The 12,354-nt window shown below is 41.5% G+C and overlaps 1 protein-coding gene across 1 annotated transcript in view; it reads right to left on the bottom strand.

Annotated features, from left to right (window-relative positions):
* Positions 1-201: 201 nt before the first annotated feature.
* Positions 202-12,354, bottom strand: part of PLEKHA2 (pleckstrin homology domain containing A2) — a 55,279-nt gene continuing 43,126 nt past the window's right edge. Inside the window, exons 10-12 of the mRNA XM_069966961.1 lie at positions 9,656-9,719; positions 5,755-5,832; positions 202-927 (exon numbers count right to left, since the gene is read on the bottom strand). Coding sequence (XP_069823062.1) covers positions 616-927; positions 5,755-5,832; positions 9,656-9,719 — 454 coding nt within the window. The 3' untranslated portion in view covers positions 202-615. The remainder of the gene's footprint in view (positions 928-5,754; positions 5,833-9,655; positions 9,720-12,354) is intronic.

Consider the following 12,354-nt stretch of genomic DNA (forward strand, 5'->3'; position numbering starts at 1 on the left):
TGAGATGACAGCTATGTGACTGCAGCTATAAAGGAAAATTTAGCTAATGTTGGACAACCCCTTTAATTACCCCAGCAGACACCCGAGAATATAACCTCCTCATAGGCTTCTCCTGCAGGATTGTCAGTGACTGCAACACTACCCACCAGGGATCATGCACCATGTATAAAGAAAACTCAAGTATATAATTTTTTCCTTTTTTAATTTGGATTCACATTTTTTGCACCGTACAAGATGTAACATTGACCTGGAAAGAAGAGAAGGCCTAACTCTGATCAGCACAAGACGTATCATGATATAGACACCAATCCACTTATAGTAAACCAGGAGTATACTGCATGATACATGATATACATGAAATAATACAAAGTGAATTTGGCTGATATAGTTAGAGTATGGGCGAGATAAAATGCCCATGATATATAGTTAAAAAAAAAAAAAAAGGAATATTTCACAGTTAAGTGCCAAGACCATGGCAGTAACAAAGCAATGAAGCATTTCAGGTAGAAACTCCACGAATAAAAAAAAAAATACTGTGTAATAGTTCTCCTCTGTAATAGAGTCTGTAGACATGGCAGCCATCTTGTCTCCCTTGTATACTAAGTTGAGTCTTGGTTAGACATCTGAAGTGCGGATGTTTATGTTATCTAGGTCAAAAACAAAGGTTTCGTCTCTTAACCGTTGGGGTTCAGACATGTGCCTGGCTCGTACCCCAAACTCCCCCTCCATGGACCCTCCCAATGTCACTTCTCCGACTGACTCTGTCACACACTTGGGTACTGGAGTCCACGGCTGCCATGATGACTTAATGGACATAGATTTTCCCAGAGGCCTTTTGACATCACATGGTGGTAGAGAGTGGACGGAGCCAGAGGAAGAGGCTGGAATAGAAGTGCGGTGTAATGACATAGTGCGGCCAAAGGGGTCCTGAAGGGGGAGACAAAATAAGATGGAGATGAGTTAGTAATACCCCCGAAGATCAAAGGTTTCTTGGTAGCACATTTCCTTCATATTTTAGGCTGGGTTCACACTGCGTTTCTGCTGTCCGTTTAACAGAACCGTTTAATGGGAAAAATAACGGATGAGAAATGTATGCATTTGTGTTTTTACACTGACTTCCATTATAAGGCTATGTTCACACAACGTATATTTTTATAAAACCACGGTCGTTGTAAAACGGCCGTGAATATTACGAAAATATATGTGCCTTTGTTGCCTATGAGATCCCAGCAGAAGCGTATATACATAGTATACGCTCCGGACAGGATCCCTAGCGCCGCCACAAACAACTGTTATGTCAGTTTTCTGCGGCTTCGGCTGCACGCTCCATAGTGTGTTGTGGGGAGTTGTGATGCGGGGGCTAAATGATCTTTTCGGGGGATGATCTTTTCTTCCTAATGGAACACAGTAATAATCCAGAACTGTTGTCTATCGTAGTGGTTCAGGTCCTTATTTCCTGATAGTACATTGTGTTAATAGATCAGAAATAGAGATGAGCGAACCGTGTTCGGGTTCAAGTCCATCCAAACCTGAGCGATCGGCATTTGATTAGCGGTGGCTGCTGAACTTGGATAAAGCCCTAAGGCTATGTGGAAAACATGGATATAGTCATTGGCTGTATCCATGTTTTCCAGACAACCTTAGAGCTCTATCCAAGTTCAGCAGCCACCGCTAATCAAATGCCGATCGTTCGGGTTCGGATCGACTCGAACCCGAACACGGTTCGCTCATTTCTAACCAGAAACCATTCAGTATGACAAGCACCAAGAAGAAGGGGGCAAATACTTTTTCGAATGACTTTTTATAATTCCATAACAATATAAAAAAATAATTGAATTCACTATATAAGATCTACATAATACCTACACAATTTAAATTTAAACCAGTGTCACGTGTTAAAGGCATACAGATTGTGGAAAGGCTGGGCAGACATGCCGGCTGTGCCACCCGCTCCAGGGCAGATTTATTACCACTTCATATGATGACATGATCCTAATCTTACATTCCAAGAACAAAATTGCAAAATGTTGTTTTCCTGCATTGGGAGGAAGCTAAATATAGTCTCTTGTGAAATCTCAGTCTTGTTTGGTAAGAAGGAACATTTAAGGACCTTAAAAACCCATGACAAATATATGGGGGGAAAAAGCTTTGAAATCAATTTAGAATAAAAAAAAAATTGTCATGTTATTGAGTCAAAAAATGGAAAAAAAAAAATCAAGCAAATATATCAGGGAAGAAAGAGCGCGGCTGGTTATTGAGTCAAAAAATGGAAAAAAAAAAATCAAGCAAATATATCAGGGAAGAAAGAGCGCGGCTGGTGTCAACCGGGTGATGACTTCAGACATAACAGACGGGGAATATGTGAGATATGATAGAAATTTAATGGGTATATTGGAATAATTTTTTCCACAGGGGAGGAGGGGTGCGTTGGTCGGTGGGTGGTCTCTTCTTCTCTTGTTTACTTCTCTTTTTGTTCTATTACACGGGGCGACTAGAGTAGCAAACAAGCGATGTGAGCGCTCGCTTGCTCCTCGTTCCCCGGGGCTACTACACGCAGCAGCAGTGAGCGGGTCAGTGCAGGGGAGACTGCGGGGGGCTGCCTGGGTGATCGCTAGATCATCCGGGCAGCCCATAGAGGATAGCGTTGCTCTGCTGCCGCCGCTTCTATTCCATGGAGCAACGGCAGCAGATTGTTGCTATCACAGCCGTTTGTCTTTTAACATGTTGAAAGACAAACGACTGCGACGATCAGCCGAGATTGTTCATGTCGGCTGATCATTGCCTTCATTGGGGTGATTATTGACCGTAGCGGTGTAATAGGGCCTTTAGGGTCCTATTGGACTGCCCGATCAATAATGTAAGCAAGTGCCGATCTGCTAGATCAACGCTTGTTTACTGGGCCTATTACACGGCTCGATTATTATTTAGCAAGGGCTGCACGGACATCATTAGCGATGTCCGTGCAGCCCTTGCCCTAAGCTGTTTTACATTACCTCTCCACGCTACCAGTCTTCTCCTGCCCTCTGTGGCTGCAGCTTCAAAGCGGTCGCTGAGTGGTCAGTGATTGGCTGAACGGTCTATCAGTTCAGAGACTGCTTTGAAGCTACAGCTGTGGCACCAGGAAGCAAGCGAAGGGCAGGAGAAGACAGGGAACACAAAGAGGCACTGTATAACAGTTTACTCATTAGCCATTGGCCATGCATCACAAATACACATAGCAGTCAGCAGCCGATGATTTTGGTGTCAGACCTAAAGACACAATCAGCCTCTATTAGACTATGTTCACACAACATTTTTTCAGCTCCGTTTAAAATACTGTCCGTTATTTTGAGTCTAAAATAACAGACGTCATTTAGCAGCCTGGCCTCCTGGTGTTCGTACATTATTCTAGTTTGGGATTACTAATTGCCCTTTGGATGCGGTCTGATATGGCCAATTATCTCTATGTATCATAGTGGCATTCCAGCAGATTTTTTTAAAAAAAAGTTTTATAACTTTGTGATATAATGTTATTAAATGTAGATTTTATTATTATTATTTATTTATTTTTGGCTGCCCCCAATGACTATGCCAGGAACAGCAGAGCTCCACAATCCCTGGTTCCAAAACACATACATATCGCATACAGCGTAAGTGATGTCTCTTCTAATGCATGTCACTAGCGCTCCAGGTGCAGCACCTATAGAGCAAACTTTTAATCACTGGTCGCTTTGCTACAGGCTCCAGTGCTATAAAAAAATTCCCCAAGTGTAATGTCTATTTTAATGCTAACATCTATTAGAATAGAGATTGGAGGAGGCTCAGTATTACTAACACTGCATGCAGCAGTACTAGCGATATGCACAAGTCTTGAGCAGCCCTGCAGTTCCTCACACAGCCATTGGTGGCAGCAGAGGAGCTGTGTAGTCTCTTACTGCCACCACTCAGTATAAAAATGTAAATAAAAAACATTACTTTTGATTTAATAAAGTTATATAACAATGTTATTTGGGAAGTAAGCAGATGACAGAGGCGTCTGCAAAATTTTGTCTCTCTATTTAAATAATTATGACCACATGGGCTGATCAGAGCATTCATATTTATAGGGATCATAGGGATTGGGAATCTAGAGGAAAGAGACAACCTACATGTCATATTGAACCAGTTTGCTCAATTTCTTATGATTTCTCAGATTTTGCCCACATAACTGATCCGTGGATGAAATGACAAAATGTTGTTTTCCTGCATGGAGAAGAGGCTAAATATAGTTTCTAGTGAAATTTCATAACAAAAGTTGAAGGACCTTAAAATCCTTAGACAAATATTAAGAAAAAAAAAGTTTGGAAATTATTCAAAATTGAAAGTTTGTAAAGTTTTCGAAAGAGTGAAAAAAAATAGCAATTATTTAAGATATGATGTAAAGTTAAAGGGAAACTATCAGCAAGTTGGAAATATCTAACCTGCTCATATGTACCTGTAGAGCATGGGGTGCTGAGGATGAAGGTAAGTCTAATAATGTGTTTTGGTGCATTGAGGACAGGACCACCACCCTCGGTGCACCGATTGGCCCCAGCCAGCTCGCTCTGCTGATATTCACTAGAAGAGGTAGGCAGGCCAGGGCGCCCCAGTGCACCAAATGCCTTATTGGCGTAGGGATTAAACTGCTAATATCATGAAAGCAGCGCTGAGGATAAAGGTAAGAAAATTATCTTCATCCTCATCCCCCCTGTGCTATAGGAATATATCAGCAGGTTAGATTCTTCACACAACGTATAACGGCCGTGAATATTACGAAAATATACATCACCTTGCCATGTATGGGATCCTAGCCGGAGCGCATACTATGTGCGGCGCCGACGCAAACAACTGACATGTCAGTTTTCTGCGGCCGCTATTCAGTGAATAGTGGCCGCAGAAAACCCTGTCAGTGCACACTATGGAGCCCGCGGCTCCGGCTGCACGCTCCATAGAGTGCAGTGGAGATTCTGCGGCCCTAAAGATCAATCCGTCCGGTATTGCAGCACCGTCCGGGATGATCTTTTCAGAGACTGTCCGTTACGTTACGTGACGTGTCTCTTACTAAGTGTGAACACAGCCTTAATGTGTTTTATTTGGATTTTTGAGGGAAGTTTAGAGAGTGTTTTTTTTTTTTTTTTTGACTTTAGGGAAAATAACCACTGTAATCTGGTTCTGACAATTGTACCAGGGTACAATAAAAAGTGACCACTAAAGGTCCCCATATACCTTAGACTTTCGTCGGATGTACCTGCCGCTCATGGCGGGTGGTTCAGCCGCCAATGTGAGGTGTATGGGCTCTCTACAACAACCACTGACAGATGATATAGGGTGTGAAAAATCACTGTCCGACCCCTTTCTTCTGGGAGAGATAAGTCACCACCAGAGCTCTCTCGTTGCAACTTATCCCTGCACAGAGAGAACACAAGAATACTTGGCCATGCAGAACGTTCCTGTGTATGGGTAGGAAGGGTGGAAGAGATAACTGACAGCCGAACATTTGTTTGGCCGTCAGTTATTGAAGGTGTATGGCCAGCTTAGGTCTAAGTATTTTGACTGGATGATTTCAAAAAGTAGGTGGAAGATGCTATATTTAGTTTTGCATTGGAGACGAGACCAGGCTAAATCTGCTTCAATTCATTTGTTAATGTCCGCAGATGGCAATGATATATTGTAGGGCAGTAGCTTGTTCCCTTATAGAACCAGTTATCATTGGATAATGATGGATACAGGAGATGACTATGAAAAACCTATACTTACCCGACAGCGGGTCCTTAGGGTTTGTATGGCAGCGTTGATTGCTATTATCCAGCTGTGCATCTCCTGAGGACTGTCAGTCTGTAAAGAACCAAGACAATGGGTGCAAATCAAATATCTTGACTTAATAAAATTTGATACAAACCCCCAATAATCCTGGCCATGGTCTGGTATGTTGGCATATTTGGCAGAGTGAGAGAATCAGACTACACACAGGGTGTGTTTGTAGTCTGTAACCATGGAGACACATAGAAGACACATAGATATAAAGCTGCAAAAATTGTCTTGGTAGGTTAGCTTGGAAAGAAGTTTCTGACCATTCAATAAAGATAGAGGAGCAAACCAGGAGATCGTCCATCATTCATAAAGAAGGTATTTGTGAGAGCTACAAGCCATGACTGATGTCACCCTGATCTACAGAAAGGTCTCCTTACAGCCGTCACATGCTGTCATCACCGTCTTCCTGACGTTACCGAAAATAATCAACCAATGTGTCAAAATGAAGCAGAGCGAGCCGTGTTTCCATCTCCAACAGTTTCACTTTTGGGAATGGCATCTCGTCCAATAAACTCTAAGGTGCTGCCAACATAAATGGCCAATGTTACCTCTGAAAACGCTGCCCGGCTGAGTGTCATGCGGGAGTTATTTCAGGACCGTTCTCTGCATTTTATTCACGTAATCCACCAAAATAAGTATAGTTAGAATCTACTAACCATATATACTAAACGAAAACGAAACGTCATATTGTATATCATATATCAACTATACCGTCTAAAAGAGACAATTGCCTGATGAAGTTCTTAGGGCCGTATTACATGGGCAGTGCAAGCGGCTAGATTGGCGCTCACTCACTGAGCCTATTACATGGCTTGACGATTGTGACTGCGCAAACATCTTGCACAAAGCCTGTGCAGCCCTTGCTTTCACATAGAAAATAATAAATTTTATAACTTAAAGAGATGGAATATCCCTTTATGTTTCTTAGAAATTTAATCAAAAAATTAAAACCCCCAACAAATCTAATTGTAGGACAACCTGTAGTGATGTACAGAATATGCTGGCTGTATCCATGTTTTCCTGGACTCCCTAGGGCAGCATCCAACTTTTCCAACAAGTATTTGTGCCCAGAGACTGTTGCCGAACCCAAACAGTTTGGCAACGTCACTTAAGACTACTTTGATGGCCCAATAGAAAATGAATGGATTTATAGCCGCGCATGCGCAGTGTACACTATTACTTCTAAGGACAATTTTGTCTCTTTTCCTGAGATGGTGCAGAGCCCAGTGGTCAGACCCCCACTAATCGCATAACTACTTCCTCAGATATGGATATCCCTTTAAATATAAGGTGGCTTGGAAATCAACTGGTCACTGTGGTTCCAGGTTCGGAAACTTCTGTTGACTAGAGATGAGCACAACTCGAACATGCTTGAGTCTGATCATTTGGCATTTCTAAACCAGTGGCTGAAGAAGTTGAATGCAGCCCTAGAGAGTCCGAGAGAACATGGATACAGCCAGTGGCATAGCTACTATGAAGGGGGCCCGAGGAAGCCTGCCCTGCCTTCATGGTAGGTACTGACACTGACATCTGACCACTGTACCCCGCTCTCCCAGGGGTCCAGAGAGGAAGAGGGACCCACCACTGCACTGTTCAGCCCCCTCACTGTAGTGCCGGGTGAGCGGGCTGAACATCCAAAGAAGAGGAACAGAGGAGCAGGACCTGCCAGGTCCTGCATGGCACAGAAGGAGAGGGATGAAGGACCTTAAGGTCACATGACCCAAAGGTCCTGAATACTTCTATGTGAAGATCAGCCCGGAATACAGTATGAGGAGGAGAGGGAAGCCTGGGAGCTGTAAGTGCTGTGCATGTGTGTCAGTGAGTGTACATATGTATCTATGGGTATATATGTATATGTTAGTGTGTGTGTATATATGTATCTGTGTATATATTTATATGTCAGTATGTGTATGTATCTGTGGCTATATGTGTGTGTATGTCAGCAATGTCTGTAGCACTGGTGTATATGTGTGTGTGTGTGTATATGTCAGTTGTGTCTCAAGTGATTGACAAGTTTGCTCCCAAAGATGTTCTGCAGCAGCTTCTATTAATGTTGGGCTCTAATAAAAGAATTATATTATAATTATTACACTGAGATTATTTCCCTGTGTACAGTCTACTCATGGTGTATACATCAGCACTAGTGTAATGACATTACAGCGTATATATGTGTGTATGTCAGTGGCGTATCTGTATATATGTTAATGGTGCCTCTGTGTGTGTATATGTGCATCATTGTCTGTGTTTGGCAGTTGGGGGGGGGGGGGGGAGCGTACAGGATTCATGGGGCCCCGTACAGTTTTTTGCTATGGGGCCCCATGAATCCTAGCTACGCCCCTAGATACAGCCATAGACCATTGGCTTTATCCATGTTATCTTGGACTCCCTAGAGCTCCCAACTTCTTCATCCCCCAGTATTCAAATGCCGAACGATCGGATTCAAGCATGCTCCAGTTACAATCATCTCTACTGTTGACCGCTTCAAAGGACATGAAATGTTGCATGATTGATGGATTTGCACTTCTGCAAGTTAAGGGGCCGTTCACACTACGGATTTGACATGGAGATTCCGCCGGGAACCTCCGTCCTCGGACTCCGCGCAGAATCCCTCTTACTAATGCCCCTATTACACGAGTCGTTTGGAGGAGCAAACGAGCGCTATTAGCGCTCGTTTGCTCTTCGTTCCCCGCTCGCTGCCGCCGCTATTCAACGCGGCGTCAGCGAGCGGGTGAGTGCGGGAGGGGCGGCGTGGAGCTGCTGGGGGGGCTGCCCGGGGGATCGCTGATCGTCCGGGCAGCCCATAGGATACAGCAGCGCCTGCTGCCGATGCTCCTATTCAACGGAGCGACGGCAGCAGATCGCTGCTATATCAGTCGCTTGTTTTTCAACATGTTGAAAAACAAGAGACTGCAACGATCAGCCGACATGAACGATGTCGGCTGATGGTTGTACTCTATTCCACGGGACGAATATCGTTCGTAGCGGCCGATATCGGCCGAATACGAACGATATTGCTCCTCTAAACGACCCGTGGAATAGGGCCTTAAGTCTTTGAATGGGAGGACCCGTGCTTCAGCTCTCCGCTTAAAGAATTGACATGTCAATCCTTTGAGTGGAGAGACGCGGAGAGTGGAGGCACGCAAGCCTTCCTATTCAAAGACACAGCAGGATTCGGCACAGAGTCCGCGGATGGAGGTTCCTAGCGGAATCTCTGCACCGAATCCGTAGTGTAAGTGTAGAGGTAAGTGCATGTTTTTTTTTTTCATCCTCCCTGGCACTTTGGCAAAAAATCCCTCTGCGCGGAATTCTCCTTTAAAACTACTGGACCCCAATGTAAAATCTGTAACAAGGCCTCCACTCCCCTATCGTGTTCCATAGTGTGGCCGAGGGGTTTTCGTATACCCTCAGGCACTAGGACCCAGGTATGACTACGGCCTTAGCATGGCCTATAATTTCCCCCAGACCATAACCCTTCAGGACACATTAAGTATGTTGACTTGTGGCATCCAGCAATCATCTCTCTGTTCTAGATAGGAATGTCATGACGACTATAATTTCCATGACTTCCCTTTGCTACCATGACGTCTCCATCCAAAACTTTCCATCTATTCTGACACACTGGAGGAGAATTACTAAGCAAAATGCAACAAAAAATGTGGAGTCAAATTTATTGAGTGTTTATGGCGGTGACAGATTTTGAAAGTGACTGAAACAAGTGACACGGCTAAAACGAGCTGAAGAACGTGCCAAATTTATGGAGGCCGTGCGCCATGTAGACTTTTTTAGACCATTGACTAATTCCTTATGGCACATAACACATTATAAACATATGAGGAAAAATATTTACCTGGATGTAGAATGTCCTGGGGGCCGTAATAATTTCAAATAAATTGTCCCTCATCAGCAAATCCCTGTAATAATTATAATACCAAGATGGCGTCAGTAACAATAATAATACCAAGATAACATCAGTGATATTAATAGTAGACAGCAAAAACGGCATCAATGCTGCACAATGTCTCCCTCTCAGAGCTCATTTATGGTGTCACTTCTGCACCTTTACCCCGGGTCACCAGGAGAGCACTAAAAGTCATACTTCCTTAAAGGGCCCTCTAAGTTGCCCACAATATAACTAAATGGGATATATTGGCAGCGTAACACAGCATGATTTATGTGTATAGTCTGATAGCATTAATTATGGCCCCATTATTTATGATTACTATATGATAGTAATAATTATGCACACAGCATGGCAGCATTATTTATGTATACTATATAATAGTAATAATTATGCATACAGCATGGCAGCATTATTTATGTATACTGTATGATAGTAATAATTATGCATACAGCATGGCAGCATTATTTATGTATACTGTATGATAGTAATAATTATGCATACAGTATAGCAGCATTATTTATGTACACTGTATGATAGTAATAATTATGCATACAGCATGGCAGCATTATTTATGTATACTATATGATAGTAATAATTATGCATACAGTATGGCAGCATTATTTATGTATACTATATGATAGTAATAATTATGCATACAGTATAGCAGCATTATTTATGTATACTGTATGATAGTAATTATGCATACAGTATGGCAGCATTATTTATGTATACTATATGATAGTAATAATTATGCATACAGTATGGCAGCATTATTTATGTATACTATATGATAGTAGCATTATTTATGCATACTATATAATATCATTAATTATGGATACAGTATGACTGCATGTGTATGATGCATTAATTGTGTGTATGATAGCATTAATTATGAATAAAGTATGGCAGCGTTTTTTTTATGTATACTGCATGACAGCATTAATTATGAATAAATGCTGTTTGGTAAATACTGTATGGTAGCATTAATTAAGTATCCAGTGTTGCAGCATTATGTATGTATGGCATTATGGCATTAATTATGTAAAAAGTACAACAGCATTATTTATGTGTACTGTATGATAGCAGTGATTATGTATAAAAGTATGGCAGTAATATTCATAAGTAATGTATAATAGCACTAACTCGGTGCGGCAGCACTATTTCAGTGTACTGTATGATAGCATTAAATATGTATTATGTATGTCAACATTATTTATGTGTACTGAATAACAGCTATAATTATGTATCATGTAGCACATCTTTATGTGTACTGTACAGTAGCAATAAATATGTATAACATATAAAAGCATTATTTATGTGTAGGAGAGTATTAATTATGTATAATACAGGGCAGCATTATTTAATTGTACTGTAAGATTACATTAATTATGTATAATGTATAGCAACATGATTTATGTGTCCTATGTGACAGCAATAAGTATGTATAACATATGGCAGAACTATTTATGTCTGCTGTATGATAGCATTAATTATAACTTATGGCAGCATTATTTATGTCTGCTGTATGGTAGCATTAATTAATTATAACACATGGCAGCATTATTTATGTGTGCTGTATGATAGCATTAATTGATGATAACATATAGCAGCATTATTTATGTGTGCTGTATGAAAGCATTAATTAATTATAACATATAGCAGCATTATTTATGTGTGCTGTATGGTAGCATCAATTAATTACAACATATGGCAGCATTATTTATGTGTGCTGTATGGTAGCATTAATTAATTATAACATATGGCAGCACTATTTATGTGTGCTGTATGGTAGCATTAATTATGACATATGTCAGCATTATTTATGTGTGCTGTATGATAGCCATAATTAATTATAACATATGGCAGCACTATTTATGTGTGCTGTATGGTAGCATTAATTATGACATATGTCAGCATTATTTATGTGTTCTGTATGATAGCCATAATTAATTATAACATATGGCAGCACTATTTATGTGTGCTGTATGGTAGCATTATTTATGTGAGCAATGACTATATCCATGTGTACATACCACCTATGTATAGTGGTACCAATAAGTCAAACAAAATCTTGCATAGTTTTCTTCTTCTAATTCAGCGTGATATATGCACGTGTCTTTGGCATCTCTATACAATGCAACCTGTCATGTACACATAAATACATGAATCCTCTTAGCAGCCGTCTTCATCCATGCGCTCTGCTAGACATGACCTCACTAAGATGGGAAGCACTTATGATGTTCCAGTAATTATGTTTACCAGCTGATACATGATGGCTGTCCAGATGTTGGGTTTAGTTGAATAAGTCAGCATGGCGGGATGAGGGAAGGAGGGGGGCTAGAGACAAGACAGTGTCCGGTTCTGTATGCGCCAGCGCCATACACAGATTTCCACCACCCACATTCACACCTCACATTAGGACGGTAGTGACAGAGCAGCTCTACACAGACACAGCTTTGCTGTCGGCAGGCTAAAATGGCTTTCTATGCAGTAGAGATTTCATCATTAGCCAATAAGTAATATACAGAAGTCATAGTATGTGCATATCACACACTTCTATCCTGTCCTTGATCCACCCAGTGCAATGTTTACTAGTTTTTGGAGAGCCGTATGAAGAGAAATCTGAAAACCTGTCCTGACCTAAT

Source organism: Dendropsophus ebraccatus, chromosome 1 (genome assembly GCF_027789765.1).
Source record: "Dendropsophus ebraccatus isolate aDenEbr1 chromosome 1, aDenEbr1.pat, whole genome shotgun sequence".
Taxonomy (NCBI): domain Eukaryota; kingdom Metazoa; phylum Chordata; class Amphibia; order Anura; family Hylidae; genus Dendropsophus; species Dendropsophus ebraccatus.